The sequence below is a fragment of the Acomys minous genome (assembly GCF_964271855.1).
Source record: "Acomys minous genome assembly, chromosome: 4".
NCBI lineage: Eukaryota > Metazoa > Chordata > Mammalia > Rodentia > Muridae > Acomys > Acomys minous.
Genome location: NC_140486.1, coordinates 49,924,792 through 49,952,547, shown reverse-complemented (window position 1 = coordinate 49,952,547; position 27,756 = coordinate 49,924,792). Strand labels below are relative to the sequence as shown.

The 27,756-nt window shown below is 47.8% G+C and overlaps 2 protein-coding genes across 5 annotated transcripts in view; both read right to left on the bottom strand.

The window, feature by feature from the left end:
- Nucleotides 1–13: 13 nt before the first annotated feature.
- SPATA24 (spermatogenesis associated 24) lies at nt 14–7,414 on the bottom strand. Its single transcript, XM_084778418.1, has 6 exons — nt 7,224–7,414; nt 5,704–5,769; nt 5,341–5,471; nt 5,179–5,249; nt 273–375; nt 14–169 (listed from the first exon to the last, which is right to left on the bottom strand). The coding sequence occupies exons 1-6, from the start codon at nt 7,338–7,340 to the stop codon at nt 40–42; spliced, it is 618 nt and encodes a 205-aa protein (XP_084634544.1). The 5' UTR covers nt 7,341–7,414; the 3' UTR covers nt 14–39.
- A 5,692-nt stretch (nt 7,415–13,106) lies between these two features.
- The window catches only part of DNAJC18 (DnaJ heat shock protein family (Hsp40) member C18), a 35,386-nt gene continuing 20,736 nt past the window's right edge, over nt 13,107–27,756 (bottom strand). For all 4 annotated transcript variants that reach the window (XM_084779987.1, XM_084779990.1, XM_084779988.1 and 1 more), the window contains 2 exons: nt 24,396–24,568; nt 13,107–17,591 (listed from right to left, as the gene is read on the bottom strand). In XM_084779987.1, coding sequence (XP_084636113.1) covers nt 17,467–17,591; nt 24,396–24,568 — 298 coding nt within the window. In that variant the 3' untranslated portion in view covers nt 13,107–17,466. The remainder of the gene's footprint in view (nt 17,592–24,395; nt 24,569–27,756) is intronic.

Sequence of the window (27,756 nt, the reverse complement as noted above, 5' to 3'; positions counted from 1 at the left end):
TGGGCATTAGTGCTAGAGAACAGGAAGGGAACCAGCATTTTATTTTTCCCTGGAACACTGACGGCTACGGCCCCGACGTGCTCCCGAGGCTTTCTTATGCTTCTGGTCCAGCACCCGGGCCATGTAGCTCTCCTGCTGCTTCTGGATCCGGAAGTCAGACATGTGATTCCTGCAATGGAGCCAGCTGGTCGTAGGCTGGACAGCTCTGGGTAGGGGCCGGAAGTCAGACTCCCCATTCCATCAACAACCCCCAGCCTGGCCCGGCCCCTCACCTGAAAATCTGTTTCTGCTGGCTGATAACTTGCTGCAACTCTTTAATCTCATTCTCTTTGCCATTAAGTATATCTTCTTGCTTTATAATGTGAGACTCAATTTCTGTGGGGGAGAGAGGCAGGGAGGAGGGGTGGGTCCCATCTCTCAGGTCTTCCCTTGGGGCGCTTTTCAGAACTTCACTCTCCCTGCCCAAGGGTTCTCCTTGAACAGTTGCCAGTCCCTTAGTATGAACCAGTTTGTTTTTTCTGTATTGGGGACTGAACTCACATCCATCTACTTTTTACTTGGTTTTGATGCAGAGTCTCATTAAGTTGACCAGGCTAGCCTTAAACTCGCCCTCCGGTTGGCCTGGCAGGCCTCACACTTTTGGTCCTTCTCCCTCAGCCTCCTGAGCAGCTAGGATCATGGGTGTTCTTCACGGGACCCTGCCCTACCGGCAAATGTATGGGATCTTGGGGGTGGAGACGATGATTATGTATTGTGCCCCTCAGGCAGGTGAGGGTGGGCAAAAGCCTCCGAGAGAAGCAGAGAGCCTTCTGAAGCCCCGGCCCTCGGGTGCCGCCCTGAGATCTTTACACTTCCTTGACCAGACCCTTGGTCTAGAGATTACAACCCCACTTGGTATTTCCTATACCCATTTCCTGCTCCCTTTCCTCATTTCCTGCCCCCTTTCCCCTTGTGCCCATGTGGAGAGTGTCTCGTACATCACCTTTTTGTCTTTACTAATAGCACATAAGGTCCACAAGGGCAGGGACGACGACTTCCTCGCTGTTGTCCCCAAGACCTAAAACAGTGCCTAGCTTATAGATCTGTCTCCTGTAGAATGGATGAAAAAGATGTCCCCTAAGGACTTTGGGCTTGAAAACATCGACATTGGCCATCTCAGTTCAACCAGCCTTATCACCGGCAGGCTGGATAGCCGCCAGCCTTGGGCTGGACAGGGACTCCACCAGACATGTGCTTAGCGTCCCCAAAAGAGGAGTCCGTACTCAGGAAGTAGAGGCTGGACAGATGGCTCAGGTAAGAGCACTAACTGATCTCCTACGGGACCTGAATTGGTTCCCAGCACCCACGTGGTTCTTACAAATCTAGTTCCTGGGGATCTGGCACCCTCTTCCGACCTCCACAGGCACTGGACACACACATGAAACACCAACATATATGCAGGCAAAACACTCATACACATAAAATAAGTCTAAAAAACAACCCCCCCAAAAAACCCCCCAAAACTCAGAATCTAAACTGATGGTGCCAGCACATACTACTAATCTCAGCCCTAGGAAGGCAGAGATGAATCGGAAGCCAAAGGTCATCCTGTCAATTTTGAGGCCAGCCTGGGTTACCTGAGACCCTGTCTCCAAATGAATGAATGAACAATAAAAATAAAAAGGAACTGAACACTGGTGGCACGGCGCATTACTAGAACATTCACCTAGCATGTGTGAAGCTCTGAGTTTGAAAAGAGAGAAGAAAAAGAAAACAAAGGACACATAGAAAAGGAAACCGATCAGAGCAAGATGAGGCCACCCTTGAGGAAGGCACAGGTTGATGAGGCAGCATTAGCTGCTGAGTTAGCTTTTCGCACCTGCTTCCTCATATGTAAGTGATCCCTATTCCAGCATGACAGTGATGGAAAAACCTCGCTCCTAACTAAGCACACATTAGATACAAAGATTTTTGTGCTTTGGCTATAAGGATCTGAGAGCATTCATCTATATACTTGTCCTTCATGGAGCACTGGGAGATTTTGATCACGGGGGGGGGGTGGGGGGGTGGGGAGGGGGCATCCCACTGGCTACAAGGCCGCACAGAACTGGGAAAACAGCTCACTGGTAGAAAGCACACTTATGCTTAGCATGCAAAACCCTGGATTCAATCCCCGACACTGTTAAAGACAGAAAAATAAAGGAAATGCTAGGTGTGGTGGCACAGGATGGTAATCTTAGCATTCGGAGAGCAGGAAGATCAGCTCAGTCATTCCTTAGCAAGTTTGAGGCTAGCCTGGGATGCACGCGCTGTCATCTCTCAGAGGGCATGAGGGGCGTGACCTCAGTGGTTAGGAGCACTGGCTGGGTTCTATTCCCAGCACCCACGCCATAGTTAACCTTCTGTAACTCTCTGTGCACACCAGATAATACACCCATACATATAATAAGATAAAGCTAAAAAGCCCAAACTCATTAAAGTTGACACACATATAAAATCAGAGGGGTGAGAACTAGAGAAGGGCTTGGACTGTGGGACACTCGACTTACGAGCCTGAGGGTCTGAGTGGGGCCCCCAGAAGCCATGTGAAAATTCTGGGTGTGGTGGCATCTGTTTATATCCTAGTGCTGGAGAGGCAGAGGCAGGAGGATCCTTGGGACTCTCTAGGCCAGCCAGTGCAGCCAAGTTGGTGAGCTTCAGGCCACTGAGAGGGTACCACTCCTCAGGATGACATCAGAGGTTGCCTTCCAGCTTCCATATGCATGTGCACACAGGTACACAGGTACACAGGCACACCCCTCCCCCGACACATATGAGGAGGTGGTTCAGTTGGTAAAGTGCTCCGCAACAAACATGAGGACCGTCATCTAGATACTGAGCATCCACACAAAAAGCCAGGTGCAGCCGGGCCGTGCTGGCGCACACCTTTAATCCCAGCAGTCGGGAGGGAGGCAGAGGCAGGCGGATTGCTGTGAGTTCGAGGCCAGCCTGGTCTACAAAGTGAGTCCAGGACAGCCAGGGCTGCTGCACAGAGAAACACTGTCTCTAAAAGCCAAAATAAATAAATAAATAAATAAGGTTAGGTAGTTGAAAAGTTGGGTCAGAGGTTAGGAGCACTTGTTGCTTTTGCAAAAGACTTTGGTTCAAGTCCCATCACCCACTATGGCAGCTCACAACTGTCTGCAGTTCCAGCCCCAGGGTATCAGATGCCTTCTTCTCGTATCTGTGGGCACCAGTCATGCATTGTGTGTGTGTGTGTGCGCCCAAGCAGGTAAAACACTCATACAAAATAAAAATGTAGAGAATGACTGAGGAAGGCACCTGGCTTTGACCTCTGGGTCTTGCATGTACATACAAACAGACATGCACACCTACAAAGAAAGAAGAAAGAAGAAAATGAGGTAACTACAACACAAGTTCTGGCCATGCAGAAACATTGCTGCATTTAGCAGTTCAGGTGAATCTGGTCCTAGGGGCACAATGTGGAAAAGAGGAAGGAGGCATTGGTGAAAACCAGAAAGCATGATGGGATGGGGCCACAGAGCCTGGGCCTCAGGGTCATCTGAGCAGTCTGGATCAATTACAACTAAAACTCTTTTGGGAAAGAGAATGAGAAATCTGTGACTAGCTGGGCATGGTGACAAAGACCTGTTAATTCCCATACTTAGAGGCAGAGGCAGGGGGATCACTGTGAGTTCAAGGCTAGCCTAGTGTACATACAGAATTCCAGATCAACCAGACCTACATAGAGAGAAACTGTCTCAAAAAAGGAAAGAAAAAAAAAAAAAGGAAAATAGCTATGTAAATATAAAACAACTGAGCTGGGTGGCAGAGGTGGCACATATCTTTAATCCCAGTATTCTGGAGGCAGAGGCAGCCTGATTTACGGAGTGAGTTCTAAAACAGGCAATTACAAAGGGCCAGGTAGAAATTTTAATTAAAAGTGAGGTTCACTCTACCATACTGGCTTGGGTGAGTTCTTTTGGCATTTCTGTGAGGAGGTAGCCATAACACAGGCAGAGCCTTAGGGCCTGGGCTGAGTTTGATCTAAGGAAATGCCCTAGATATCCCCCCACCCCAGACAGGGTTTCTCTGTGTTAGCCTTGGCTGTCTTGGACTCGCTTTGTAGACCAGGCTGGCCTCGAACTCACATCGATCCACCAGCCTCTGCCTCCCGAGAGCTGGGATTAAAGGCGTGTGCCACCACACCCACCCACACAGGGAAGGATCTTAACCCTCTTGTGTTCAAGTCGGCCTATTCAAGATCTCCTACAGAGAATGAACAGATTTCATGCATGGAATTCATGGCTATTTCTTAGGCTAAGTGACAGGAGTGCAGCCTTCTCTGAAAATGGAAGGTGTTCCTGAAAGCTAGGACATTACGTAGCTGTGCCCTCAGCTCACAGTGTCCCACAGAACCAGCAAGTGGCGAAAGGCAGAGCTGAAATCCAGTGTGGCCCAGACATATTTCACTCAGTGAATACAGTACCTTAAAACTGCCTAAGTCAGCTGCCTCCACTGACAATTCAGACGTTTCCATTAAAGTTGGTCTGTAAATTCCGTTTTTGTTTTTGAGACAAGGGCTTACACAGTTCATGATGGCGTGAAACTCCCAGTCCCCCTGCCTCCACCTCCTGAATGCTGGAATTAGAAGTGTGTGCACAACACCTGGCTTCTAGATTCTTAAAACAACAACAACAACAAAAAAAAAGAAACAAAAAAAGCAAAACAAAACAAAAACCCATCTGGCGAGCCTAGGGAAGGGCGCGGCTCTCACTACCCCAGTCCCCACTCCTACTGAGTCCCTTGATCTGGGTCTGAGATCAGCCCCCCAGTAGGACGGCTTACTCTATGGCTCCTCCTGAAGCAAGGTCATAAACAGGGTACACTATTTCTAACACTTATCAAAAATGGGAGAAAACAAAAGGTGGACTAAGAATGTTGTATGTTTCAAGTAAAATGGGAGCAAGCCCGTTCCTTTATGGCTGTGAAGAATACCGCACACCAATTGTATCCATCACTTCCGTGGCCTGCCTGGTCCCTGAAGGCATTTTCGAAGGTGTGACCCGCCTGGACTTGCCTGTATCCTCAGCCGGGGGCAGAAGTTGGGGTACAACCCTGATTTTGGCACTGGCACTGGGCTGTTGGGAAAGAGTCCATGAATGTTAACGTGGGTGGCAGCACGGGCCTCCCGCCTACCATTGCACTTGGTGATGAGCTGGTCCTTCCTGCTAGACTCCTGCAGGACTCTGCTCTTGACACTGGAGAGCCTGGGTGGACAAGTTAAAATGGGAGGGTGGGCAGGCAGAAAGCAGAGGCGGCCCTGGCCTCCACGCCCAGCCCGGAGGCCTGCTCACTCACGCTTTCTCAAAGGCCAACTTCTCTTTCTCCAGCTGCTTGGACAGCACCTCCACCTCTCCGAGGGCAAACTGCAGCTTCTCCTCTTCCTTGGCCAGGAGGACTTTGGTTTTTGCATGAGCAGCCTTCTCTTCCTGCAGGGGAGGTGGTCATGTCCTTTATCCCAAGCCGCTTGGGTCTCTCAGGATCCCTTAATTAACCCCCTCTCTCAGGGGTGCATGCTGAAGCCAGGGTGCAGGAAGGGTCTGCCTCACTACGAGGGCTACAAGGTCTAACAGGGCAGCACTCAAGGACCCTCCCCAGCCACAGGGAGGAGGAGTCAGCCCCAGCCACAGGGAGGAGGAGTCAGCAGAGGCTGCTACTCACCACCAGTTTCTTCTCTATTTCCTGGAACTCTTCTTTACTGACAAAATTTTCATCCTGGAGAACCATCTGCAACAGAGCCTGGCTCAGGAAGGGACTGGGGCTGGGGTGGGAGGGGGATGCCCCCTAATGACCAGGACATGGATGGATAATGGACCAAGGACCAAGGCATCCAGGACTTGACTGGCCTTAGGACAGGAGACTTAATTACTGAGGGCTGGTTCTAAGTACTGCCTGCAAGGAGCATCCAGCCTCCTAGGCAGCACTCGGTGTATGTCGTTGGTGAAAGCAGTAGGTGATGTGGTACACAGACGGACCCTTGGGCCCGGCTTTAGAAGGATCAGGGTTGCTCAGACTGCTAACTAGGATAAACAGAGAAAAAAAAAAAGTTCCAGACGGTGGGTATGCTAAAGTGAGCTGCCAAGAGAAAGATCTGGGAGCCCTCTGGGAAGTGAAGGCAGTTCAGTGCCCGCAGCAGCGTACATTTCACTGAGAGTATGCCTCTCATAACCCCCTAGAATCTAACTGCCCACAAGGGAAGACAGTGTTTAAAAATCACTAAAGTGGCCAGGTGTGGTAGCTCACACCTTTAATACAGGCAACTCGGGAGGCAGAGGCAGGTGGATCACTGTGAGTTCGAGGCCAGCCTGGTCTACAAAGTGAGTCCAGGACAGCCAGGGCTAACACAGAGAAACCCTGTCTTGAAAAACAAAAACCAAACAACAACAACAACAACAAAAATCAATAAAGTGAGGGGCTGGAGAGATGACACAGAGGTTAAGAGCACTGGCTGCTCTTCCAGAGGTCTTGAGTTCAATTCCCAGCAACCACATGGTGGCTCACAACCATCTGTAATGTGATCTGATGCCCTCTTCTGGCCTGCAGGTGTACCTGTAAGCAGAGCACTGTATACATAACAATAAATAAATCTTTTAAAAAATAACCTTAAAAAATCATTAAAGTGAAAAATAGATGCGAAGCCAGTTTTATTTTTTGAGATAGAAACACATCTCAATATTGTTACCAAAATAGAAAAAACAAAAACCATGATCTCAAAGCTGGCCAGCACCGAGGTAACCTGTGACGCCAATGCTTGGCTCCGCTTAGCTGAGGTCGGAAACAAATGGATACGGAAAGGTTTGGAGACTCTTAACTCAGCACTGTGAAAGGCCAAGTTTGTATTAGCACTGCATCTGACACTGCAGAGTGCAGCTTAGGAATGATCTGGGTTCAGTGAGCAGGAAGCCTTGGGTAGTCAGTGAGGTTACCCCTAAAAGTGGAGACACTCAAGTTCAATGAGGATCTGCCAGTCCCTTCAGCAACCAGGCAGAGTGGGGAACATTGGCCAGTTTGGGTTAACGTTCAGGAAGGCACCCAGCTCTTCTCCGTTCCACCCCTGGCAGCCAGGGACAACGCCCTCCGTGGTATACTCTAGACACGCCCCCTACATCCAACGAGGGGCTGGCCCTGCCCCCACCGGTGAGGCGTCGGGTGCGGCCCTTCCCTGAGCTCGGTCTCCATACCACATTCCTCAGCTGGTGGATCAGTTCCTCCTGAGATTCAATCACGTCCCGCAGTTGATCAAAGGCGAGACACACAGATCCGGATCCCCCCTGCGACCACCCAAGGGGCGTCGCCATCTTTTGCCCCCCGCCAGCTCGTTGGAAATAGCCTGCCGCTGCGCGCCTTGCTCGTCGCCAGCCAATGAGAATGAGACGCCACAGAGCACCCTGGCAACCGGGGGCGGGGACTTCCTCTGTTCGCCAGGCCGAGGCCGGGGCGTGGGGTTCAGTAGGTTAGAGCCAAGCTGGATTTCATCCCTAACAATGCAGCAACAAATGACTAGGTGTGGTGGTTCAGGCTGGTAACTTAAGCATTCAGGAGGCTAGAGGATTGTGGGTTCAATCCTGGCCTACATAAAAAAGCCCTGCCTCAAAACAATAAAATCCACAAAAATACAGCAGCTCAGTCGAAAGAGCGCTTGCGCAGTATGCACTGCCCAGCCCGCACTTTGGAGGTAGAGGTAGAAGAAATTCAGAATCATAGCAAGTTCAAGGCTAGGTTGGGCTCAAGAGACCTTGCCTCCAAAACAAAAACGAAAAAATAAAGACCGAAATCTTATAGAATAAGCCAGGCATGATGGCAGATGCCTTTTATTCTCGCTGTGAGTTCCAGGACAGCCAGAGCTACATAGTGAGATCCTGTTTCAAAAAATAAGGTGAGGAAGTGGCCTTGGGGAAATGGGCCAGAGAAGCAGTCACTAGAACATTCCATACACAGTGGACATGTTCTGCAGGACACTAGCCAAACCTGGTTCTCAAAACCTCGCCTGCCTAGCTAATTTTTGTTTTTGTTATAACTTTATTATTATAACTTTAGTTATGATTTCCATCTTAGGAAAGTGCTCTACTTCTACGCTACATCCTAAGCCCACAATTCCAATAGCTACACATAGCCAGTGGTTACTGAAGTGGATAGCGTGTGCGGAAGATGCCATGAACTCTGTGGCCTCAGTGCAGAACTTATACAAAATTTTGTCTAGTAGATGAGGGTGTTCACCTCAGTTACCCCAGACAAAGCTCCATAGTCCCCCAGGGCAGTGACCCATAGTATTCCTACATGAACTGTGCTCTGTCCCATCCCTAAGGGTTTTCATGAGATGTTACTTCATGTCCTTGTCACTCAATGTTCACTCCATCAGTCTAAACAGGCTGTGTCCTATGTATTTGGGACGACACCCAGGAGGGAAGGAAGTTCCAGTAGCCGGAGCTTGAGGATGGGGCAAGGTTGCAAGGAGAGATCCTTGAATCCAGTGTGGGCATGAGGGCCGGTCAGCCTTGTTAGACATCACTACAAGAGCATGTCAGCTGGCATTCTGGGATTCTGGGGACCTAGGCTCAGCGAAACTCATGGGATGGCACACTGTGGGTTATTATTTTTGTTTTGTTTGTTTGCTTGTTTTTTGAGACAGGGTTTCTCTATGTAGCCTTGGCTATCCTGGACTCACTTTGTAGACCAGGCAGGCCTCGAACTCACAGCAATCTGCCTGCCTCTGCCTCCCAAGTGCTGGGAATAAAGATGTGCGCCACACACCATGGTTTTGAGCTCTTACCTGGGAAAGGACGCCTCCTTTAGTCACTTGTCTTGCTGCGTGACAAAGCATCTCGAGGAAGGGGGAGTTTATTTTGACTCACATTTTGGAAGGACAGTCCATCACAGTAGGGAAAGCATGGCAGCAGGAGCCTGGAGCAGGCCGGCCACATTGCACCCACAGCCAGTGTAAGTAGTTACTTACACCATGACCAAGGCAACGTAGAAAGAAGGGTTTACATGAGCAGTGGTGGCACGCACCTTTAATCCCAGTAGATCTCTGTGAGTTCAAAACTAGCCTGGTCTACATATCAAGTTCCAGGCCAGCCAGGATAACATGGTGAGACCCTCTCTTACAAAATAAAAACCCCAAACCAACCAACCAAAAAATTAAAAATCTGTTTTCAGGCAATCACAGCGACGCTTGTAAACTCAGTACTTGCGATGCTAAAACAGAAGATTCTTGAATTTGAGACCAGCCTGAGCTAAACAGAGATCTTCCCCCCAAACAATAAATTAAAAATGACAGGAAAAGAAAAAGTGAGTGCTCACTGATAACTGGTAGATTAGTGCTGGGAGCAGGAGCTCAGGCTGAGGATCTGATCATCCTGGTTTCTCCACAGGGGCTGCCTGAGCCTTCTCATGGCCTAGTGAGTGGACGAGGGGAAGCACCTGGAGTGACAGCAGTGGGAACTGCCACTGTCTGAAGGCCTTGTGTAGGGTGGGGAGGAGGCAGGTGTGTGTATCCGTGTGTGTCCAATGCCGGGGCCTGAACTCCAGATTCATGTATGGTAGACAGGTACTTACTGAGCGACAGCCCAGACTTTTTTTTTTTTCTTTTTAAATTTCTACCTCAGAAAGATGGTCTTCCAGAAGACCTAGATTCAGTTCCCAGCACTTACCTGGAACTCCAGTCCCAGGGACCTGCCCCTTCTTCTAACCTTTGCAGGCACCAGGCACACACATGGTACACAGACATACATTCAGGCAAAGCACTCAACACATAAACATAATTTTAAAAGATTTCTACCTTTTACAGAAAAGAAAGAGAACATAAAAGTTCTCTTTTATGGGAGAGTTCCCCAACTCTCCCACACTATTCTCCCTGTTTTCAATAACTGTCAAAGGATTTAGGCTCCTTTTTGCTTGTTGAGAAAGGGTCTTGTATAGCCCAGGCTGCCCTTCAACTCCTGACCCTGTCTCCACTTCCCAGGTGGATTACCGGCCTATTCCACCACACCTATTTTGTTGCTGTCTTTTGGGTCTGGTGGTAGTGTTTTAGGCACGGTCTCCACATGTCACTCCAGCTGGCCTTGCCCTCTCTGGCTCAGGTTGCCTGGAACTTGTAGCAGTCATCTTCAGGTCCTGGGATTGAGCTGTGTCACCACAGCTGCCAGACTGCTCTCCAACAGCATCTCTTTCTGGAAGGCGGCTTGTTACTTCAAGGCTCCTCTCAGACAAAACCAGGATAGAACTTAGTGCACCAGTGAATCAATAATCAAACATAGGTAGCGTTATAGCTATGACAGTGCCAAGAAAAAGAGGAATAAGAGGAATTCAAAGGGGGGGGGGTGTTAGGCAAGGCCGGTCAGTGTGTCTGCAGACGTGTTCTAGCTGAAACCTGCGCTGACAACAGGGACGATCTTAGCAAAGGGGGAACAGGTGAGGCGGGGCAGGTTCTTAGAAAGGAGGAACGGGGGCTGGAGAGGTGGCTCAGTGGTTAAGAGCACTGTCTGCTTTTCCAGAGGTTCTGAGTTCAATTCCCAGCAACCAAATTGGCTCACAGCCATCTATGTTGGAGTCTGATACCCTCTTCTGGCATGCAGGCATACATGCAGATAGAAAACTCATACATTAAATAATAAAATCTTAAAAAAAGAAAAAAAGGACAGTATTGTTCTGGGGCAAGAGCGATGGCAGAGTAACTACTGCAAGGTTAATCAGAAACTAGTGTACAGAGCACGGTGGCTGCTCTAGGCCTATCATCTCAGCCACGTGGGAGGCTGAGGCAGGAAGCACATGAGTTCAAAGGCCAGTTAGGCAACTTAGCAAGACTGTCTCAAAGTAAAATAAATTTTATTTAAAGGTCTAGGGACACTGGTGGCACACACCTTTAATCCCAGCACTCAGGAGGCAGAGGCAGGTGGACCGGTGTGAGTTTGCCTGGTCTACAAAGTGAGTCTAGGATAGCCAAGGCTACACAAAGAAACCCTGTCTCAAACAAAACAAAAATCTTCAAAACAAAATGTGGGCCATGATTAGAACTTTGATGATTTTAATGCTGGGGACAAAAGCAAGCTACTGAAATAACCTAGGCAAGAGGGTAAGCTACTGTGCTCTAAGTGGATGTCGCTGGAGGTGTGCATCTAATCATATCAGAAGAGAGGTTTGGGATGTTTTTGAGGCAAAAACCCAGACTTTCAAGTTGGGGTAATGCACACCTGTAATCCTGGCACTAGAAGTGCCAAGGTAAAATGAAAAGTAACGAGACAGTGCTCCTCAAAATTCCTAATGCTGATAGGACCCTTTAATGCAGCTCGTCATGTTGTGACCCCCCCAAATAAAATTATTTTCGTGGCTATTTCATGACTGTAAGTTTGCTTCTGAGTCGTAATGTAAGCAATCTGGGTCACAGGATACATAATCTGTGACCCTGTGAGGGTTGCGACCCACTGCACTCAGTGTTTGCTCTAGGAGTCCTGGGGTGGGTAGCATTTGTTCCTGGCCCAGCCCACCTGGAACACAGACAAGGTCTGACTCTGCTGAACTGAGTCTCATGTGCATGTTGGTCCAAGTAGATGTCACTAGTCGGACTATCTAAGATTTTAAAACCACGAGCGATATTTTTTCAGGCAAGACTTTGCTACATATGGGCCACTGGGAACAATGCCAGAAAAGAGCTGGGTAACAGTGAGGTTTCTAACGCTAAATCTAGCCTTCACCCAAGGCACTCTCTGCTGTTTCCAAGCTGCCCCTCCCCTCCCCCCGTAACCACCCCCCCCCACCCCCCACCCCACCCCCCCGCCATCTCTACTGTCTTTTTCAGTGATTCGGTTGCTTCGAGCTATTTGGCTGCAGATTTCATGTTTTATACAGTCACTTCAGGGTAGGAACTGGCTTGTCAACAGCTTCTCTTGTAAACATATTTTAACTCCCAAAACAATAAACTGTCCAATTTAAGTTTTTCATAAAATAATGTCTTCTTAAGACCAGATCTATTTTCACGGTTGTTGGATTATGATTTTTTTTTCCTCTTTTTTAGAATTTGCGTGTTTGCTGGTTGTTGCGGTGTACTCCTTTGATCCCAGTCACTGTGAGCCACCCAATGTGGGTGCTAGGAACCCCAATTGGGACCTTTGGGAGAGCAGTATATACTCTTAACTGCTGAGCCATCTCTCCGGCACTTCCACGCCTCCCTCAAAGAATTGCTGTAATGCACACCTTTAATCCCAGCACTCAGGAGGCAGATGCAGGGGCATCTCTGAGTTCCAGGTCTACACAGAGAAACCACGCCCCCCCAAAACAAACAACAACAAAAAGGAATTGCTGTAAAAGCCAAGCATAGTGGCTCACACCTTTAATCTTAGCACTCAAGAGGCAGGTAGGTAGATTTCTGTGAGTTCAAGGCTAGCCTACACAAAGAAATGTTCTCTCAAGAAACCAATAAATAAAAAACAAATAAATACATGGAATTGACTTCTATTTTCTTGTTTTCACTTTTTTTTCTTTTTGGTTTTTCGAGACAGAGTCTCTCTGTGGACTCACTTTGTAGACTAGGCTGGCCTCGAACTCATAGTGATTCGCCGGCCTCTGCCTCTTGAGTGCTGGGATTAAAGGTGTGTACCACACACCTGGCTGTTTTCACTTTTAACGTAAGAGTGTTTTCATTTTACATTGTTTATTGCTGAAATTTTATGTATAAATGTTAAAAAAAAAAGAACAAAACAAATAAAATTCCCCTCACCCACATGATGGCTCACAACTGACTCACCTTTTTGGCCTCCAAGGGCACTGCATGCACATGGTACACATACATATACGCATGCAGGTAAAACACCTACATGTATAAACACATTAAAAGGGATAAATCTAAAAAAAAAAAAAAATCCTTAGCCAGGCAGTGGTGACACAAGCCTTTAATTCCAGCTCTTGGAATGTAGAGACAGGCAGAACCTGTCTTGAAACAAAATAAAACAAACAAGTGTAGAATCCACACCATCAGTATTATATACTGTTTTAAACACAAATTATTCCACAGTGCCCTTTTTAGTCCACAGTGGCTCCTAGCAAAGGCCGAACAAAGAAAAGCCACAAGGTTGCATTTTGTATATAAAATTGTTTAATGTTTACTTTGTTAAAATACACTCACTCTAGATGCAATGTATCAGGTGACCAGACTTTGCAGCATTTTTCACTGCCAACTAATTTCCCATGTGTCATCCATCCCTGACTCTGGTCACAGAGCCCTTCCATCTCTACCTCCAAACACTGAGTGGGATGCAACTACAGACTCAGTGTACAGCAGTTACTTGATACTGTATGAGGTATCAACAGCGCAGGCCCAAACATCAAGATGTGTGGTAACTTGGCCCTTTCCCAAAATAAATATATTAGGACACATCCATCTAACACCTTAAATGAATACAAAGTAAATGGCAGCTCCTGTGAGGGGCAGTGCATGCAGAGACAACGGGTTGATCACGATCACGTGGGCCAGCTGCAAGAAGAATCTGCTGGGCTTCCCAAGGTGCCAGGTCTGAGGAGAGTGAAATGAGAACGGCAGCAGCGCACAGCTCAGCCAGCCTGCTGGGTTCTGGCCCCAGCAGGGCTCAGCGTTTCCTGTGGTTTCTAACAGTTTCCCTAAGCATGCACAGCAATGCTATTATTTTCTTACCGGTCACCTCCCCCAGGCTGTGAGCCTGCAGCTGATCAATGAAGCTTAGATGTTTTCCTGGCTTGAGTGATGAACAAGGCCGCAGGCTCCGCCAAGCTCCACTATTCCCTTCAAGAAGGATTTTCTGTCTCCCTCTCACTCGTGAGGGAACCTCGTTTGGACGGCAGCTTCTGATCCTGTGTGAGCCTTGAGTCCTGTGTCTTAACCTCACTCCCATCACAGTCTCTACTCTGTCGTCTCAAGCTGTGAGTCACAGTGACAACAACAACAGCTGTAGCTAAAGAGTTTTCACTGCCAGGAAATCTCCCAGAAGATGTAGGCAAGAGACAAAGCTTATTTTACCAATACACAGACAACATATCTAAATTATAAGCAAGGAATTAAGAGAATTAGTGCCAAATTGATTAAACTATAATCTAACAGAAGCAAATATGGTTCTCTTGGGGAAACGAGATAAGAGTACTGTACTCTGCCAGTAATAAATAAAAGTGCCACCAGGCTATAAGAACAGACGATCAGTCGGTGTGACATTTAGTGCAGATTGTCTCTGGGTCATTATCACAGCTAACTCAGTCACTGCCATGAGAGCCACAGAACTCTCCAAGAGCGTCTAGGCCGAGGGGTTTGACCCTGTCACACCTGTTTCATGACGGTCCACTTTCTAGCCGAGGTTAGGAGAACAAAGCTTTTATTTTTTCATGTCTAAGAACTTTCCACAAGTTTGTTTGGTTCATGGGTACATGTTACAATGTATGTTTTGAGACAGGTTTTCACTATGAACTTGCTATGCAGAACAGGCTGTCCTTGAACTCAAAGTAATCCATCTGCCTCTGCATCCTGGGCGTTGCATTTAAAGGCGGATGCCACCACGCCCAGCACATTTTACAAAATCAGTTCCCTGCTGTTCATAGGTTAAAGAGATTCTCAAAAAATTAGGAAGTCTGGGGCTATGCTCAGCAGGCTAGCATGCACAAAGCCCTGGGCTCTGTCCCCAGCACCAGGTAAGCCAGGAGTGCTCTAGCATTCAGGAGGTAGAAGCAGGAGGATCCGAAGTTCAAGGTTTCAGGTGGCGCCCACCTTTAATCCCAGCACTCGGGAGGCAGAGGCAGGCAGATCTCTGAGTTCGAGGCCAGCCTGGTCTACAGAGTGAGTTCCAGGACAGCCAAGGCTACACAGAGAAACCCTGTCTCAACAAAACAAACAAGCAAGGACCGGCAATGGTGACGCACACCTTTAATACCAGCACTCAGGAGGCAGAGGCAGGAGTTGAGGAGTTCAGGCCGGCCTGGACTATAGAGCAAGTTCCAGGACAGCCAGGGCTACACAAAAATCTGTCTCAAACCACATCCCCCTGCCGCTGCCCACTCCCACCCCAAACCATGGTTTTTTAGGCTGGCCTGGTATACATGAGACCCTATCTAAATACATGTTCTGTAAACCAGTCACCTCCTGGTCCTTTCAATTAAGTCTTGTGATGATGGGGGCAGCTCAGGAACTCAAGTCTTACTCTGCTTTCCACAGGAAGGCTCAACACACAGCTGAGTTCTAGAAAGAGTTGCTTTTTCTGCCTCTGAAGAATTTGTATCAAGAGTCCTGCTTTTTTGTTTGTTTCTTTGTTTTTCTTTCTTTCTTTTTTTCTTTTTGGTTTTTCGAGACAGGGTTTTTTCAAGACAGGGTTTTTTTGGTTTTTCGAGACAGCCTTGGCTGTCCTGGAACTCACTTTGTAGACCAGGCTGGCTTCAAACTCACAGAGATCTACTTGCCTCTGTCTCCTGAGTGCTAGGATTATAGATGTGGGCTACCACACCCAGTCTAAGGGTTCTGCTTAACAACAACAACAAAAAGGGTATTTTGCCTGCATGTATGTCTGTGTACTAGGTGCATTCTGTGCCTGTAAAGGCCAGAAGAGAGAGGGAGGTCCTCTGGAGCTGGAGTTACAGAATATAGGTACAGAATATTGGGAGCTGCCACGTAGGTGCTGGGAATTGAACCTGGGCCATCTGCCCAGCTCTGGGAAGCAGTCCTGAAGGGACGCATGACTGCCATGGGAGGGACGCACGCTGCAGGTCGCCGAGGTGTCCGGAGGACAGAGGCATCCTAGGGGAAATCTGCTTTGCCATCCTGACTAGAATCTCCTGAGAAACAGGACAATCACATTTTGTACTTCCTCACCTAGTCATGTGACCTAGGGCAACACTTCATCTTCTCCAGCCAGTGTCCTGATTCATAAAACAGTGATGCACCAGCTTCAGACTGTGAGGAGGCATCAACACAAAGCAAGAACAAAACAAAACATGTGAGTGAAAGCCATTGCTTTGTAGTAGGCACTCCATAGGTATTGAATGAACAAAAGATGAGCAGGGCACTGGGTCAGAGTGACTGCTAAGGCTGGCATTAGCTAAGGCTGGCATTAGCCCTCCATGTCGCAGGCAGGCTCTGCCCGTCCTACTCCTGCCTGAACCACAGCCGGTGGCTGCCTGCGCCTCCTCTTGGTTTTGACTGCTGCACTTCTGTGCACACTCGTGCTCATCACATGACTTACAATCCTCGATGATGACTTAAAGGGGAAGGGACACACAGGATCTCTCCACTCCTGAAAGGGCCTGGGGACTACACTGAGGCTCTGACAGTCTCGTATCTTACCTTCTCCCTTAGCCCTGCTTCCTGCTGCTGAATTGCCACTCAACTGTTTCATAGCTCAACAGGTTTTTTGTTTGTTTGGGGTTTTGTTTGTTTTTTCAAGACAGGGTTTCTCTGTGTAGCCTTGGATTCACTTTGTAGACCAGGCTGGCCTCGAACTCAGAGCGATCCACCTGCCTCTGCCTCCCGAGTGCTGGGATTACAGATGTGCACCACTGTGCCTGGCTCCTCTTCTCATTGTTTTGAGGCAAGGTCTCATTATGTAACTTTGGCTGGTAACTTCCAGGTTGGCCTTGAACTCATGAAGACTGGTGTGCCTCTGCTCCTGAGCGCTAAGACTAAAGGTGTATGCCACCAAGCCCAGCCTGCTCCACAGGTCTTACCTTCTAGACCTTCTGAAAGAGATGACTAAGGAAATAAAAGGAACTTCACTGGGTGTGGTGACTCACACCTGTTATCCCAGTACTCAAGAGACTCAGGCAGCAGAATCGTTGCAACTTCAAGGCCAGCTTGGACTATACAGTAAGTTACAGGTTAGTCTGAGCTACAGAATAAGCCCTTCTCTCAAAAAAGAAGGAAAAAAAAAAAAAGAAAGAAAGAAAGAAAGAAACAAATCAGGTAGTTTGCTAATGCTCTTGACTCAGCAGAGATTTGGATAATACTGAATTATTGGCTAAACAGTTCGATTTCTCTATACTGTCCTTAGGGAATGGAAAACTGAAAATTGAGGGAGATGGTGACACTACAGCAGGGAGAACTACAACTCTTGGCAGACACCATCAGTACTCGGAAGTGCACTGGCTACACCAAAAAATGCCTAGGAAGTGGGCTTTTGCTGCAGACAGGATGAAGGGAGCAGTGTGGGTCTTCTCTGGGATGCCCTGACCTGCATTCACAAAGGGGCTGGCTCCAAAATTTACCATGTAAATTCCCGTGCACCTCAGATGAACTGTCCCTGCCCTGGGAGCCAAGCCTGGGGAAGAGCCGGATGGTGACAAGTGGCTCCATCTGCTGCAGCTCTGCCCAACAAAGTCAGCAGATAGTAGAACGCTCACCAGTTCCTAACTTGTATTATAAAGTGGAATTCGCAATGTAAATAGTAACAGGTAAGAAACCCCACCATGAGCAGGGCCAGTGTCCTCTCAGCCACCCCTGCGGAGGCCCATGATCTTGGAAAGCTTTTCACAGTTTTCAAGTTTCATCGACTCCGCTTTCTGCCGAAGTCGCTCATCTCTGTACAACCCGGCCAGATTGGTCAGCTCTGACTCTGAAAGACACAACAGGTGATGGTGCATTAAGGCTGAGGGCTTCGTTCACTTCCGTTTACTTTCATGCCACTTTGCTCTGTTCCATGCGGGCAACCGCTGCCCCTCTACCCTAGAGGTACCTATCAGGCACTGCACCGGGTCGTGAAGTTCAGGCCACCTGGAAACCTGAGAGCCCTGCAGTCTCTGCGCTGCATTATAAAAGAACTAGGCTTAGCTCTTAGCAACAAGACATTTGGCACAGGCCGGGGAAGCTTGCACATGTGTGGAAAGAGGGGCGTGCCATGGCCTTGCTCCCGTGGTGGTGAGATGGCAGTTGGAGGGACTGGAGCCCGATGGCCTATTTCTGTCATCTGGACAAAGACAGCTGCTGCATTCTTCCTGAGCACTGTGGGCTCGTAAGCCACATGTGACACAGGGCCTACTCGGGTCAGTGGGCATCTACAAAAGGCCAGGCTGGCAGCTTTCTTCACTCCCTAACCACCTATGGGGGTCACCAACTCAAATGGCTCTTCCAAAAGTCAAATCATCTTGGCCCAGTGGCCTCTGTCTCTTTGACTAAATAAATTCCATTTTCTCCTCATGATGGAGAAGGACGTTCTATTTTTAACTGGGATATAATCTCTGCTGTGTTTCCAACTCCACGGTGGTTGGTCTAAGTTTTTATTCTCTTTTAAGCTGCTCCTTCTTAGTGGGGAGCTCCAGAAATGCACCTTCACAGAGTTGTCATGTGCACCACTTATTAATAGGGTAGCATGCTTGGATGGGCTTCATGGCTTCTGAAAGTCTCCAGTGGCAGGCAGCTTTTACAGGACTATGCTTGTGAAAATGCTATTTTAATCATTGAAAAATGCCTGCCATTCTTAATCACCTTGCTGACAGGTTTTGTTTTTCTTGGTGGAACAAGATGCAGCTGTCTGATTAATCAGCAAACTCCCAGGGCACAGGGACTGGCATGCAGCCTGGAGGAACAATGGGCATGACTTCTGAATACATTTCTATCAACACAAAACACTGCCTGGCATTTCTGCTCAGCATGATTCCATTTACACCAAGCAGGGCTAAAGTGCAGGTGAAGCGCAGGGCTCCACAGTGAGGGGTGGATAAGCATGGCAGCCCTCCCTGTGCAGTGGGGCTTCAGGGACTGGACTCTGGCCAGGCAGTGGTTTGGCAGGCAGTGGGTCTCCCAGGCTGCGGAACAATGCGCTCTCACCCTTGGTGCAGGTGCCCACAGTGCCTGCCTTGGCAGAGTCACCTTGCAAGTGATGGGGCTTTGTGGAGGATGGTGCGCTGCACTCAAGTGTTAAGTTCTGGCTCCTTCACCAGGTGCTCATTTCTACGGCTGCTCTGGCAGGTGGGAAGGCTATGCAGGAGGCCTCTGTGAAATCAGTCTGCACCTGGTTCCCACAGAGTCACAGCTACAGCAGTGTCCAGAACACACTGTGGTCTGTCTCCACTGGAACAATCTCCTTATGCCGGTGTTTTGTTTTTGTTCTTTGCGACAGGTTTCTCTGTAGCCCTGGCTGGCCTGGAATTCTGTAGACTAGGCTGGGCTAGAAGTCAGAGATCTGCCTGCCTCCCAAGTGCTGGGATCAAAGGCTGTAGCCATCACCATCCCCCCAGCTCTTTATGCTGGTTGGGTTTTTGTTTTGTTTTGTTTTTGTTTCTGGTTTTGGTTTTGGTTTTTGACACAGGGTTTCTCTGTGTAGCCTTGGCTGTCCTGGACTCACTTTGTAGACCAGTCTGGCCTTGAACTCACAGCGATCCGCCTGTCTCTGCCTCCTAAGTGCTGGGATTAAAGGCGTGCGCCACCACGTCCAGCTATTTTGTTTATTGACTTTTATGTGCCTCATTCTCTGAAGTCCTCATCCAGAAGGCATTAGACACTAGTGATTCTTTGTATTTTCTGTCCTGACAGCCACTATAACAAGCTGAAGAAAGATGCTTTTCATATGAGACCTGGATTGCTTTCACAAAGCTAAGTGAAAATAGGTCAAACAACCTGCTCTGGAGCAATGACCAGGCACAAGGTCAGCGCTTCAAGGAAATGTGTCCCAGCCTGCTCTCCTTCCACCATGTCACAAGCCAAGGGTCTACTCAAACAGTATGTTATTTTGTTTGTTTGTTTGTTTGTTTGTTTTTTGTTTTTTGAGACAGGGTCTCTCTGTGTTAGCCTTGGCTGTCCTGGACTCACTTTGTAGACCAGGCTGGCCTCGAACTCTCAGTGATCCGCCCGCCTCTGCCTCCCGAGTGCTGGGATTAAAGGCGTGCGCCACCATGCCCGGCTCAGTATGTTATTTTTAACAAATTCTGTTAATGCTCAATAACTTTAAAATATTTTAAGGGGAGGGAGAGATGGCTCAGGGGTTAAGAGCACCGGTTGTTCTTCCAAAGGTCCTGAGTTCAATTCCCAGCAACCACATGGTGGCTCACAACCATCCATGATGTGATCTGATGTCCTCTTCTGGCATGCAGGCATACATGCAGGCAGAACACTGCATACATAATAAGTAAATAAATCTTTTTTAAAGAATAAAATAAAAAACATTTTAGGGGATGGAGAGATGTCTCAAAGGTTAAGAGCACTGGTTGCTCTCGCAGAGGACCTGGGTTCAGCTTGCCAGCACCCACACGGTGGCTCATCACATCCATAACTGCAGGTTTAGAGGATCCAGTGCCCTCTTCTGACCTCTGCAGGCACCAAGCACACACGTGGTGCAGACATACATGCAGATAAGACACTCATATGTAAAATAAAATGAATGAATCTTTTAAAATTTATTTTATGTATATATATGAGTGTCTGAGTGTATATATGTATACGACCTGCAGGCCCGAGCCTGTGGAAATCAGAAGAGTGCTGGGTCCTCTGGAACTGGAGTTACAGGCAGTTGTCAGTCACCTACATGCATGCTGGGAACTGAACCAAGTCCTTTGAAGAGCATTGAGTGCTCTAACCACTGAGCTGTCTCTCCAGCCGAAACGCTCACTAGCTTTTTGTTTTGTTTTCAACACTACATTACTTATAAGTAAAACAAAGGAAAAAAGTCTTTTGGTAGCTGTGCATGGTGACACATGCCTATAATCACAGCACTCAGGGAGGCAGAGGCAGGAGGATCTCTGTGAGTTCAAGGCCAGCCTGGTCTACAAAGTGAATCCAGGACAGCTAAGGCTACACAGAGAAACCCTGTCCTGAAAAAGAAAGAAAGAAAAAAAGAAAGAAAGAAAATTTTAAAAAAAGAAAGAAAGAAAGAAAAGAAAAGACCTTTCCTTTTTAACAAAATGTCTCCTTCGATTATAACTACCCAGGACACAATCCCATGGGACACTGCTGTTTAGGCTACTGTGTGAGGCTGTTCAAGCTTGGATGTCACCAGCAATGAGGTGTCCTCTGTGGCAGGTACTGTGCTAAGCTACATCCATATCGTACAACCTCTCAGTAGAAAATGAATTCTTCTCCTCCCTACACACACACCCGCTTCAAAGCCTAGGATTCTACCCCTGTGCCATCCTGCTCATCCAAGGCCAAGACCTCACTCAGCTCCGCTGCCCTGGGCCAGGAGGCAGTTCTTCCGCATTGCGCGTATCTCGCCCAGCACAGTGGCACGATCTCTTTCCCTGGCGGTACTTATAACATGCAGATATAGCCAGGAAAGCGTACTCAGGACTACTATCATCCACAGTGAGGAATTACTCATAAAAGATCACCCATGTTAGGCTTTCCAAGGAGAAGCAAAAAAAGGAATAATAAAGACTTTCAAAGACAATGGCTAGCCTCGATACAATTTCCATTTGGTATTTTGCCAAGAGTGAACTTTGTTCTCAAGTGAGTTTATTTTTACAACCTCAAAGTACTAAATTTAACCTTCCCGGCTGCACTTGCTGCTGCAAGCGGAGGGCAGATGCTGCCTGCTCTCAAATGGCACGTGGGTGGTGTGGAGGCTCAGTGGGTTTAAATGCTAGGAATAGATTTTTACAGGAGTATGAACTGACGAGCTCCATTCAGAACTGGTGAGCTGCACACATCAGGCTCATTCAGTGGATTTGTTTAGGAGTGCGCGCATGCATGTGTGTGTGTATGTGTGGTGTGTGTATGTGCATATGTTTGTGTGTATGTGTGTGTGGTGTGTGTATGTGTATATGTTTGTGTGTATGTGTGTATGTGTGTCTGTATGTATGTGTGTGTTTTGATCCTAGGACTTCAAGTATGCTAGGCATGTACTGATATCACTGAGCCAAAGCCTCAGATTTTTTTTTTTTTAATATTTTGAGATAATTGCCTAGGCTAGTCTTAAACTTACTTGGCAGCCATGGCAGACCCTGAATTTGTGATCTTCCTGCCTTAGTTTCCCAAGAGATTACAGAATGGGATTATAAGCCTATTTTACCAGGTCTAGCTCTCATCAAATTTTTACTTGTACCTGCAGAGGGCCCCAGGATCTCTGAACAGGTCTCATGTGGACGGGATCAAAAGCTTAGATGCCAATTTTAGTACAATCTTTAACCTCTTTGCATAATCAGTCAGCATCTTTTTTTTTTTCTGAGACAGGGTCTCTCTGTGTTAGCCTTGGCTGTCCTGGAGTCGCTTTGTAGACCAGGCTGGCCTCAAAGCATAGCCAGCATCTTAATGCCCGAGTATAATATAACACGTGTGTGCGTGTGTATGTGTGTGGTACATGTACATGTGTACTTGTGTGTGTGAGGGTCTAAAGAATGCAAAATGCAGATTTTCATGTAGTTCTTTTTTTATTGTTTTGTTTTGTTTTTCGAGACAGAGTTTCTCTGTGTAGCCTTAGACTGTCCTAGATGCACTTTGTAGACCAGGCTAGCCTCGAACTCACAGCGATCCACCTGCCTCTACCTCCCTAGTGCTGGGATTAAAGGCATGCACCACCACGCCTGGCTCAGTACACACTTAAAGACACTCAGTGATAAGGTTTAAAAGATGAGGTATAGTTGGCTTTGAAAAAATATCAACCAAAGGCCAGTTTTCAAAGCTAGGATACTGTTACTGTGGTGTGTGTGTGTGAGTGTGTGTGTGTGTGTGTGTGTGTGTGTGTGTGTGTGTATGTGTGTGTGTGTGTGTTTCTAAACTGTGGGGGGGGGAATTAAAAAAAATTAAGCCTGGTGGCGCACACCTTTAATCCCAGCACTTGGGAGGCAGAGGCCGGCAGATCACTGAGTTTGAGTCCAACCTGGTCTACAAAACAAGTCCAGGACAGTCAAGGCTACAAACTCTGTCTCAAAAAACAAAACAAAACAAAATCTAATAAATAAATAAATTAAAGTATTGGCTGAGACAGGGCTACCTTTCCGACTAGCACTTCCCATAACAATAGGGCCTGTAAGCCAAGTAACAGACACTGTGACCCCACTGAATCCTGTGAGGGAAAAGAATAAAGATCCATTCTTACTCATCCTACTGAAAGGCCAGACCTAGGAGGTCACTTTTCCTCTATGTACCCATAGCAACAAGAAGGGGACATCAAACTCCATGCCAGTGGCAACAGCAACTACTATTTATTTTTCTTCTTCTTTCATTCTCCTTTTCTTCTTCTTCTTCCTCTTCTTTGTCTCTCCCTTCTCCTTTGGTTTTTTGAGATAGAGTTTCTCTGTGTAGCCTTGGCTGTCCTGGACTCATTTTGTAGACCAGGCTGGCCCCAAACTCAGAGATCCGCCTGCCTCTGCCTCCCAAGTGCTGGGACTAAAGGGGGGCGCCTCAATGCCTGGCTCATGCCAACAACTTCTAAACTTCTGATTTGACTAAAAAAGCTAGGCTGGCCAGGCGGTGGTGGTGCACGCCTATAATCCCAGCACTCAGGAGACAGAGGCAGGTGGATCGCTGTGAGTTTGAGGCCAGACTGGTCTAAATAGCGAGTCCAGGGCAGCCAAGACTAAACAGAGAAACCCTGTCTCGGGGGAAAAAAAAAATCTAGGCTGGTTCGATCAGAGTCCTCTGAATTTAGGAACTGTGAAGGAAACTAGGTAGCACTGAGAACTTCATGAAGAAGCTTGGGATGCAAAATGTGGCCAGTGACAAGTGAGGCTGGGGACCTCAAGACAGTGACAAGAAGAGCAGCAATTTGAATACAGCAAGTCCCACAGGTGTCCTCTGACTGCCACACACACTTTGGGGCACATACACACATTCTTGTACAAATAAATAACTGTAATTAAAATTTTTTTATTTATTTTTGTTTTATGTACATTGGTGTTTTGCATGCATGTGTGAGGGGTTGGATCCCCTAGAACAGGAGTTACAGACAGTAGCGAGCTGCCATGTGTGTGCTGGGAATTGAACCCAGGTCCTCTGGAAAAGCAGTCAGTGCTCTTAAGCGCTGAACCTCCAAATGTAATTTTTTTTAAAAAAGAAAAAAAGCAGGCACTAAGATGGGAGAGCTAGTATATACCTGTAATCTAAGTCCTCAGGAAATCAGAAATTCAGGACTGCCAGGCATGGTGGCGCACACCTTTAATCCCAGCACTGTGAGACAGAGGCAGGTGGATCACTGTGAGTTTGAGGTCAGCCTGGTCTACAAAGCGAGTCCAGAACAGCCAAGGCTACACAAAGAAACCCTGTCTTGAAAAACCAAAAAAAGGGGCCCGAGTTTCTAACTTTTCCAGTCTTGGTCACATGTCAATAAATTCCTTCTTTGCTGTAGATTCTGAGCGGGTGCTTGTATCTGTATCTGCTCACATAAACATGTGACCCAAACCAGCAGACTAGCAGGACCAGGACGTTGGGGGTGGGGGTGGGGGGGGGGAGAGTCAGGGCCAGCGGTGAAAGCCTGCTTGGCCTTACTTACTTTGCTGCTTCTCCTTCCAACAGCTCGTCTGGATGTAATCAATATAATCCTTCTCTATTGTTTTCTCCAGGTCACGAAGAGACGCTCCTCTGTAGGCCTTGTCAAAGTTCTTATCCACAAAGTAAGGTACCTGCAGGTTCTGCGTCTCTCTGGAAATAGTATAGCCCAAGGTTCTGAAACAGAGCGGCACACGTCAGCTTGCGTTGTCTGGCAATCTTACTCTGGGCTCTGGCCTCTAAGCACGATCGATCGCCATCATCTCCCAACACGTGTCATTCCGCTAGTGCAGTAGGACACAGCCTTGATTACGCACACCAAGCACGCAGCCTGATAGTGAATTACCAATGCAGCTTTAACATTTAGTTTATTCTTTACAAAGAGTCACCTGGGGCATCCTTATCTACCCTTTTCTGACCCTTTCAACCTCCTAACACTAGACAGGAGAGAAAAAAGGACAGAGAGGAAAGGGGCAAGCTTATCATTAACTGCTTCCTCTGATTAGGGGCACTGAGTTCCTTGGGACAAGTTTGATCCTTGCTGGAAGGCTATCTAATTTCTTCTAATTCTTTCTCTGTGCATGACTACTTAACAAACCATAACCAACAGCAGCCACGCACCAACCAGCAACAGCCTACATCAGGGCTCTTGAATTTATATACCCTCTGAAAGTTCCCAGAATGTCAAACATCACAGAATTCCAGAAACTCCCTGCAGCTGGAAAAACCACACCCCTGCTAGAGTATGAGGCAAGCCATAGGTGCTGTGAAAGCAGCCCCATAGCCCTACACCTGGAATTTAAAACAAAAACAAATTTCCATGACATTTCCGTTTTTGTTTTTTTGGTTTTTTGTTTGTTTTTTAGATTTCTTTCTTTTCTTTTCTTTTCTTTTTTTTTTTTTTTTTTTTTTTGGTTTTTTTGAGACAGGGTTTTTCTATGTTACCCTGCCTTTGTAGACCAGGCTGGCCTTGAACTCACAGTGATCCACCTACCTCTGCCTCTCGAGTGCTGGGATTAAAGGTGTGTGCTACCATGCCCGGCTTTAGATCTATTTCTTTATTATTATGTATACAGTACTCTGCCTGCATGTACACCTGCAGACCAGAAGAGGGCATCAAATCACAGTGTAGATGGTTGTGAGCCCCCATGTGGTTGCTGGGAATTGAACTCAGGACCTCTGGAAGAGTAGCCAGTACTCAACTTCTGAGCCATCTCTCCAGCCCTATTTCTGTACTTTGTTTGTTTGTTTGGCTTGTTGGTTTGTTGGTTTTTTGAGACAGAGTTTCTCTGTGTACCCTTGGCTGCCTTGGACTCACTTTGCAGACCAGGCTGGCTTCGAACTCACAGAAATCTGCATGCCTCTGCCTCCCAAATAATGGGATTAAAGGTGCGTACCACCATTGCCTGGCTTATTTCTGTGTTTTTTAAAGAAGCCAAAATTCCAAAATTCTCATACAGTCTGTAATACCTGAGCAGTGATCAAAGTGACCTCCTGCAGCCACCCCCCAGCCCCCACCAAGGCCGTCAGAGCCCCTCCTTCCCACCCAGGCTGCTGCTACAGGAGCAGGCAAAATGGCAGCTCCTGTCAGTGCAAAGCCTCCTCAGTAGGAGCTGTCCACAGTGACCTTTCCTGCCCCAGCCTACTGCTGTCTATGAAGCAGCACCTTTCCAATCTCTGTCAGCTATTCATGCTGCAAGGACAGGCTTTTGTTTTGTTTTGTTGTATGTGGTTGTTTTCTTGTTTTGTTTTTCGAGACAGGGTTTCTCTGTGTAGCCTTGGCTGTCCTGGACTCACTTTGTAGACCAGGCTGGCCTCAAACTCATAGACATCCGCCTGCCTCTGCCTTCCGAGTTTTAGAATTACAGCCTCCGCTACTGCACCCAACTAGGGACAGGCTTCTTCTGCCCTGGACTCCTTCTGTAAACTTGGTAAATTCTGTAAACTGTCAAGGCAGGAAAGTGGCCAGACCCCACCTCCAGACCTCTGTAACTGTCACAAAGGTCATCTCCAGACCCTCAATAGAACCCATCCCGGATTATGTTAATTTGAGGTGAAAAGTCTGGACAAAAACCCATTAATCCCTGAGCAGAAGAACCTACTAATCCCTGGGCTTCCCACAAAACCCAACCAATCCCTAAGCAGCAGAACCCACTAACCCCTAAACAGGAAAGCCCACCAATCCCTGAGCTTCCCAAGCTCAAAACTTGAAATCCCACTAATCCTCACTCTGGAAATCTCTTCCCTAGAAAGCTCTGTCACATAAAAAAAAAATCCTATATAAAGGCTATATCTGCCTAGATCCCTGCTGCCTTCTCCCAGGAGCAGAGGCAACTACTCCGGGACTCCTCTCTCCTCCCCTGGCCTCTTTCCTCCTCTCCTGGCCTCCTCCCTCTTCCTCTGGCCTCCTCCCTCCTCCCCTAGATGCCTCCCTCCTCTCCTGGACTCCTCCCTTCTCCCCTAGACTCCTCCCTCCTCTCCTGGACTCCTCTCTCCTCCCCTGGACTCCTCCCCCATCCCCTGGACTCCTCCCTCCTCCCCTAGACTCCTTCCTCCTCCCCTAGATTCTTCCCTTCCCTTCTGGACTCCTCCTTCCTCCCCTAGACTCCTCCCTCCTCCCCTGGACTCCTCCTTCCTCCCCTAGACTCCTCCCTCCTCTCCTGGATTCTTCCCTCCTCCTTTGGACTCCTCCCTCCATGCCATCTGTAATCTCAGCACTTCTCCAGCCAGGTGGGAAGCAGACAAGAGAACTGGCTGGGAGCTCATAGCCCAGCTAGCCTGGAATATGCAACACAGTGGAAGAAATGAGGGAGATCCTGCCATAACACGGTGAAAGCATAAACTCACTCCCAAAGTTTCCTCTGACCACACATGCACTAGCATGCCCATGCCCATTTATTTATTTGCTTGTTTTATTTTTTGAGACACGGTTTTACTTTCTAGGCCTGGTTGACTTGGAACTTGTTATGTAGACCAGGCTGGCTTTGAACTCATGGAGACAGGCTTGCCTCTGCCTCCCAAGTGCTGGGACTAAAAGCATGTGTCATCACGCCCAGCTTCCCTCCGCCCCCCATATGAGTGGCAGGTATATGCAGACCACAACTCGTGTGAAAGTTGGAGGACAACTTGAGAGACCCTACTCTCTCTTTCCACCACGTGGGTGCTGGGGAATCAAACTCAGGTCGTCAGGCTTGGCAGCAAGTACCTGTATTTGCTGAGCCATCTTGCCAGCCTCACACTCAGCTATACATACAAAACAAACAAATACATAAGAGTTCCTGGCTACTTTTTAAAAAATGCCAAGCTAGATGCAGTGGGATGCACATGCAGTCCTGGCATCGGATCTGGTGGTGCACGCCTTGCCG

Coding starts and splice junctions, on each gene's coding strand:
- SPATA24 (XM_084778418.1), bottom strand. CDS start 7,340: ATGGCGACGCCCCTTGGGTGGTCGCAGGGGGGATCCGGATCTGTGTGT. Junction 5,250..5,340: donor AAGTTGGCCTTTGAGAAAGC/GTGAGTGAGCAG, acceptor TTGTCCACCCAG/GCTCTCCAGTGTCAAGAGCA. Junction 376..5,178: donor GCTCATCACCAAGTGCAATG/GTAGGCGGGAGG, acceptor TCTCCCCCACAG/AAATTGAGTCTCACATTATA.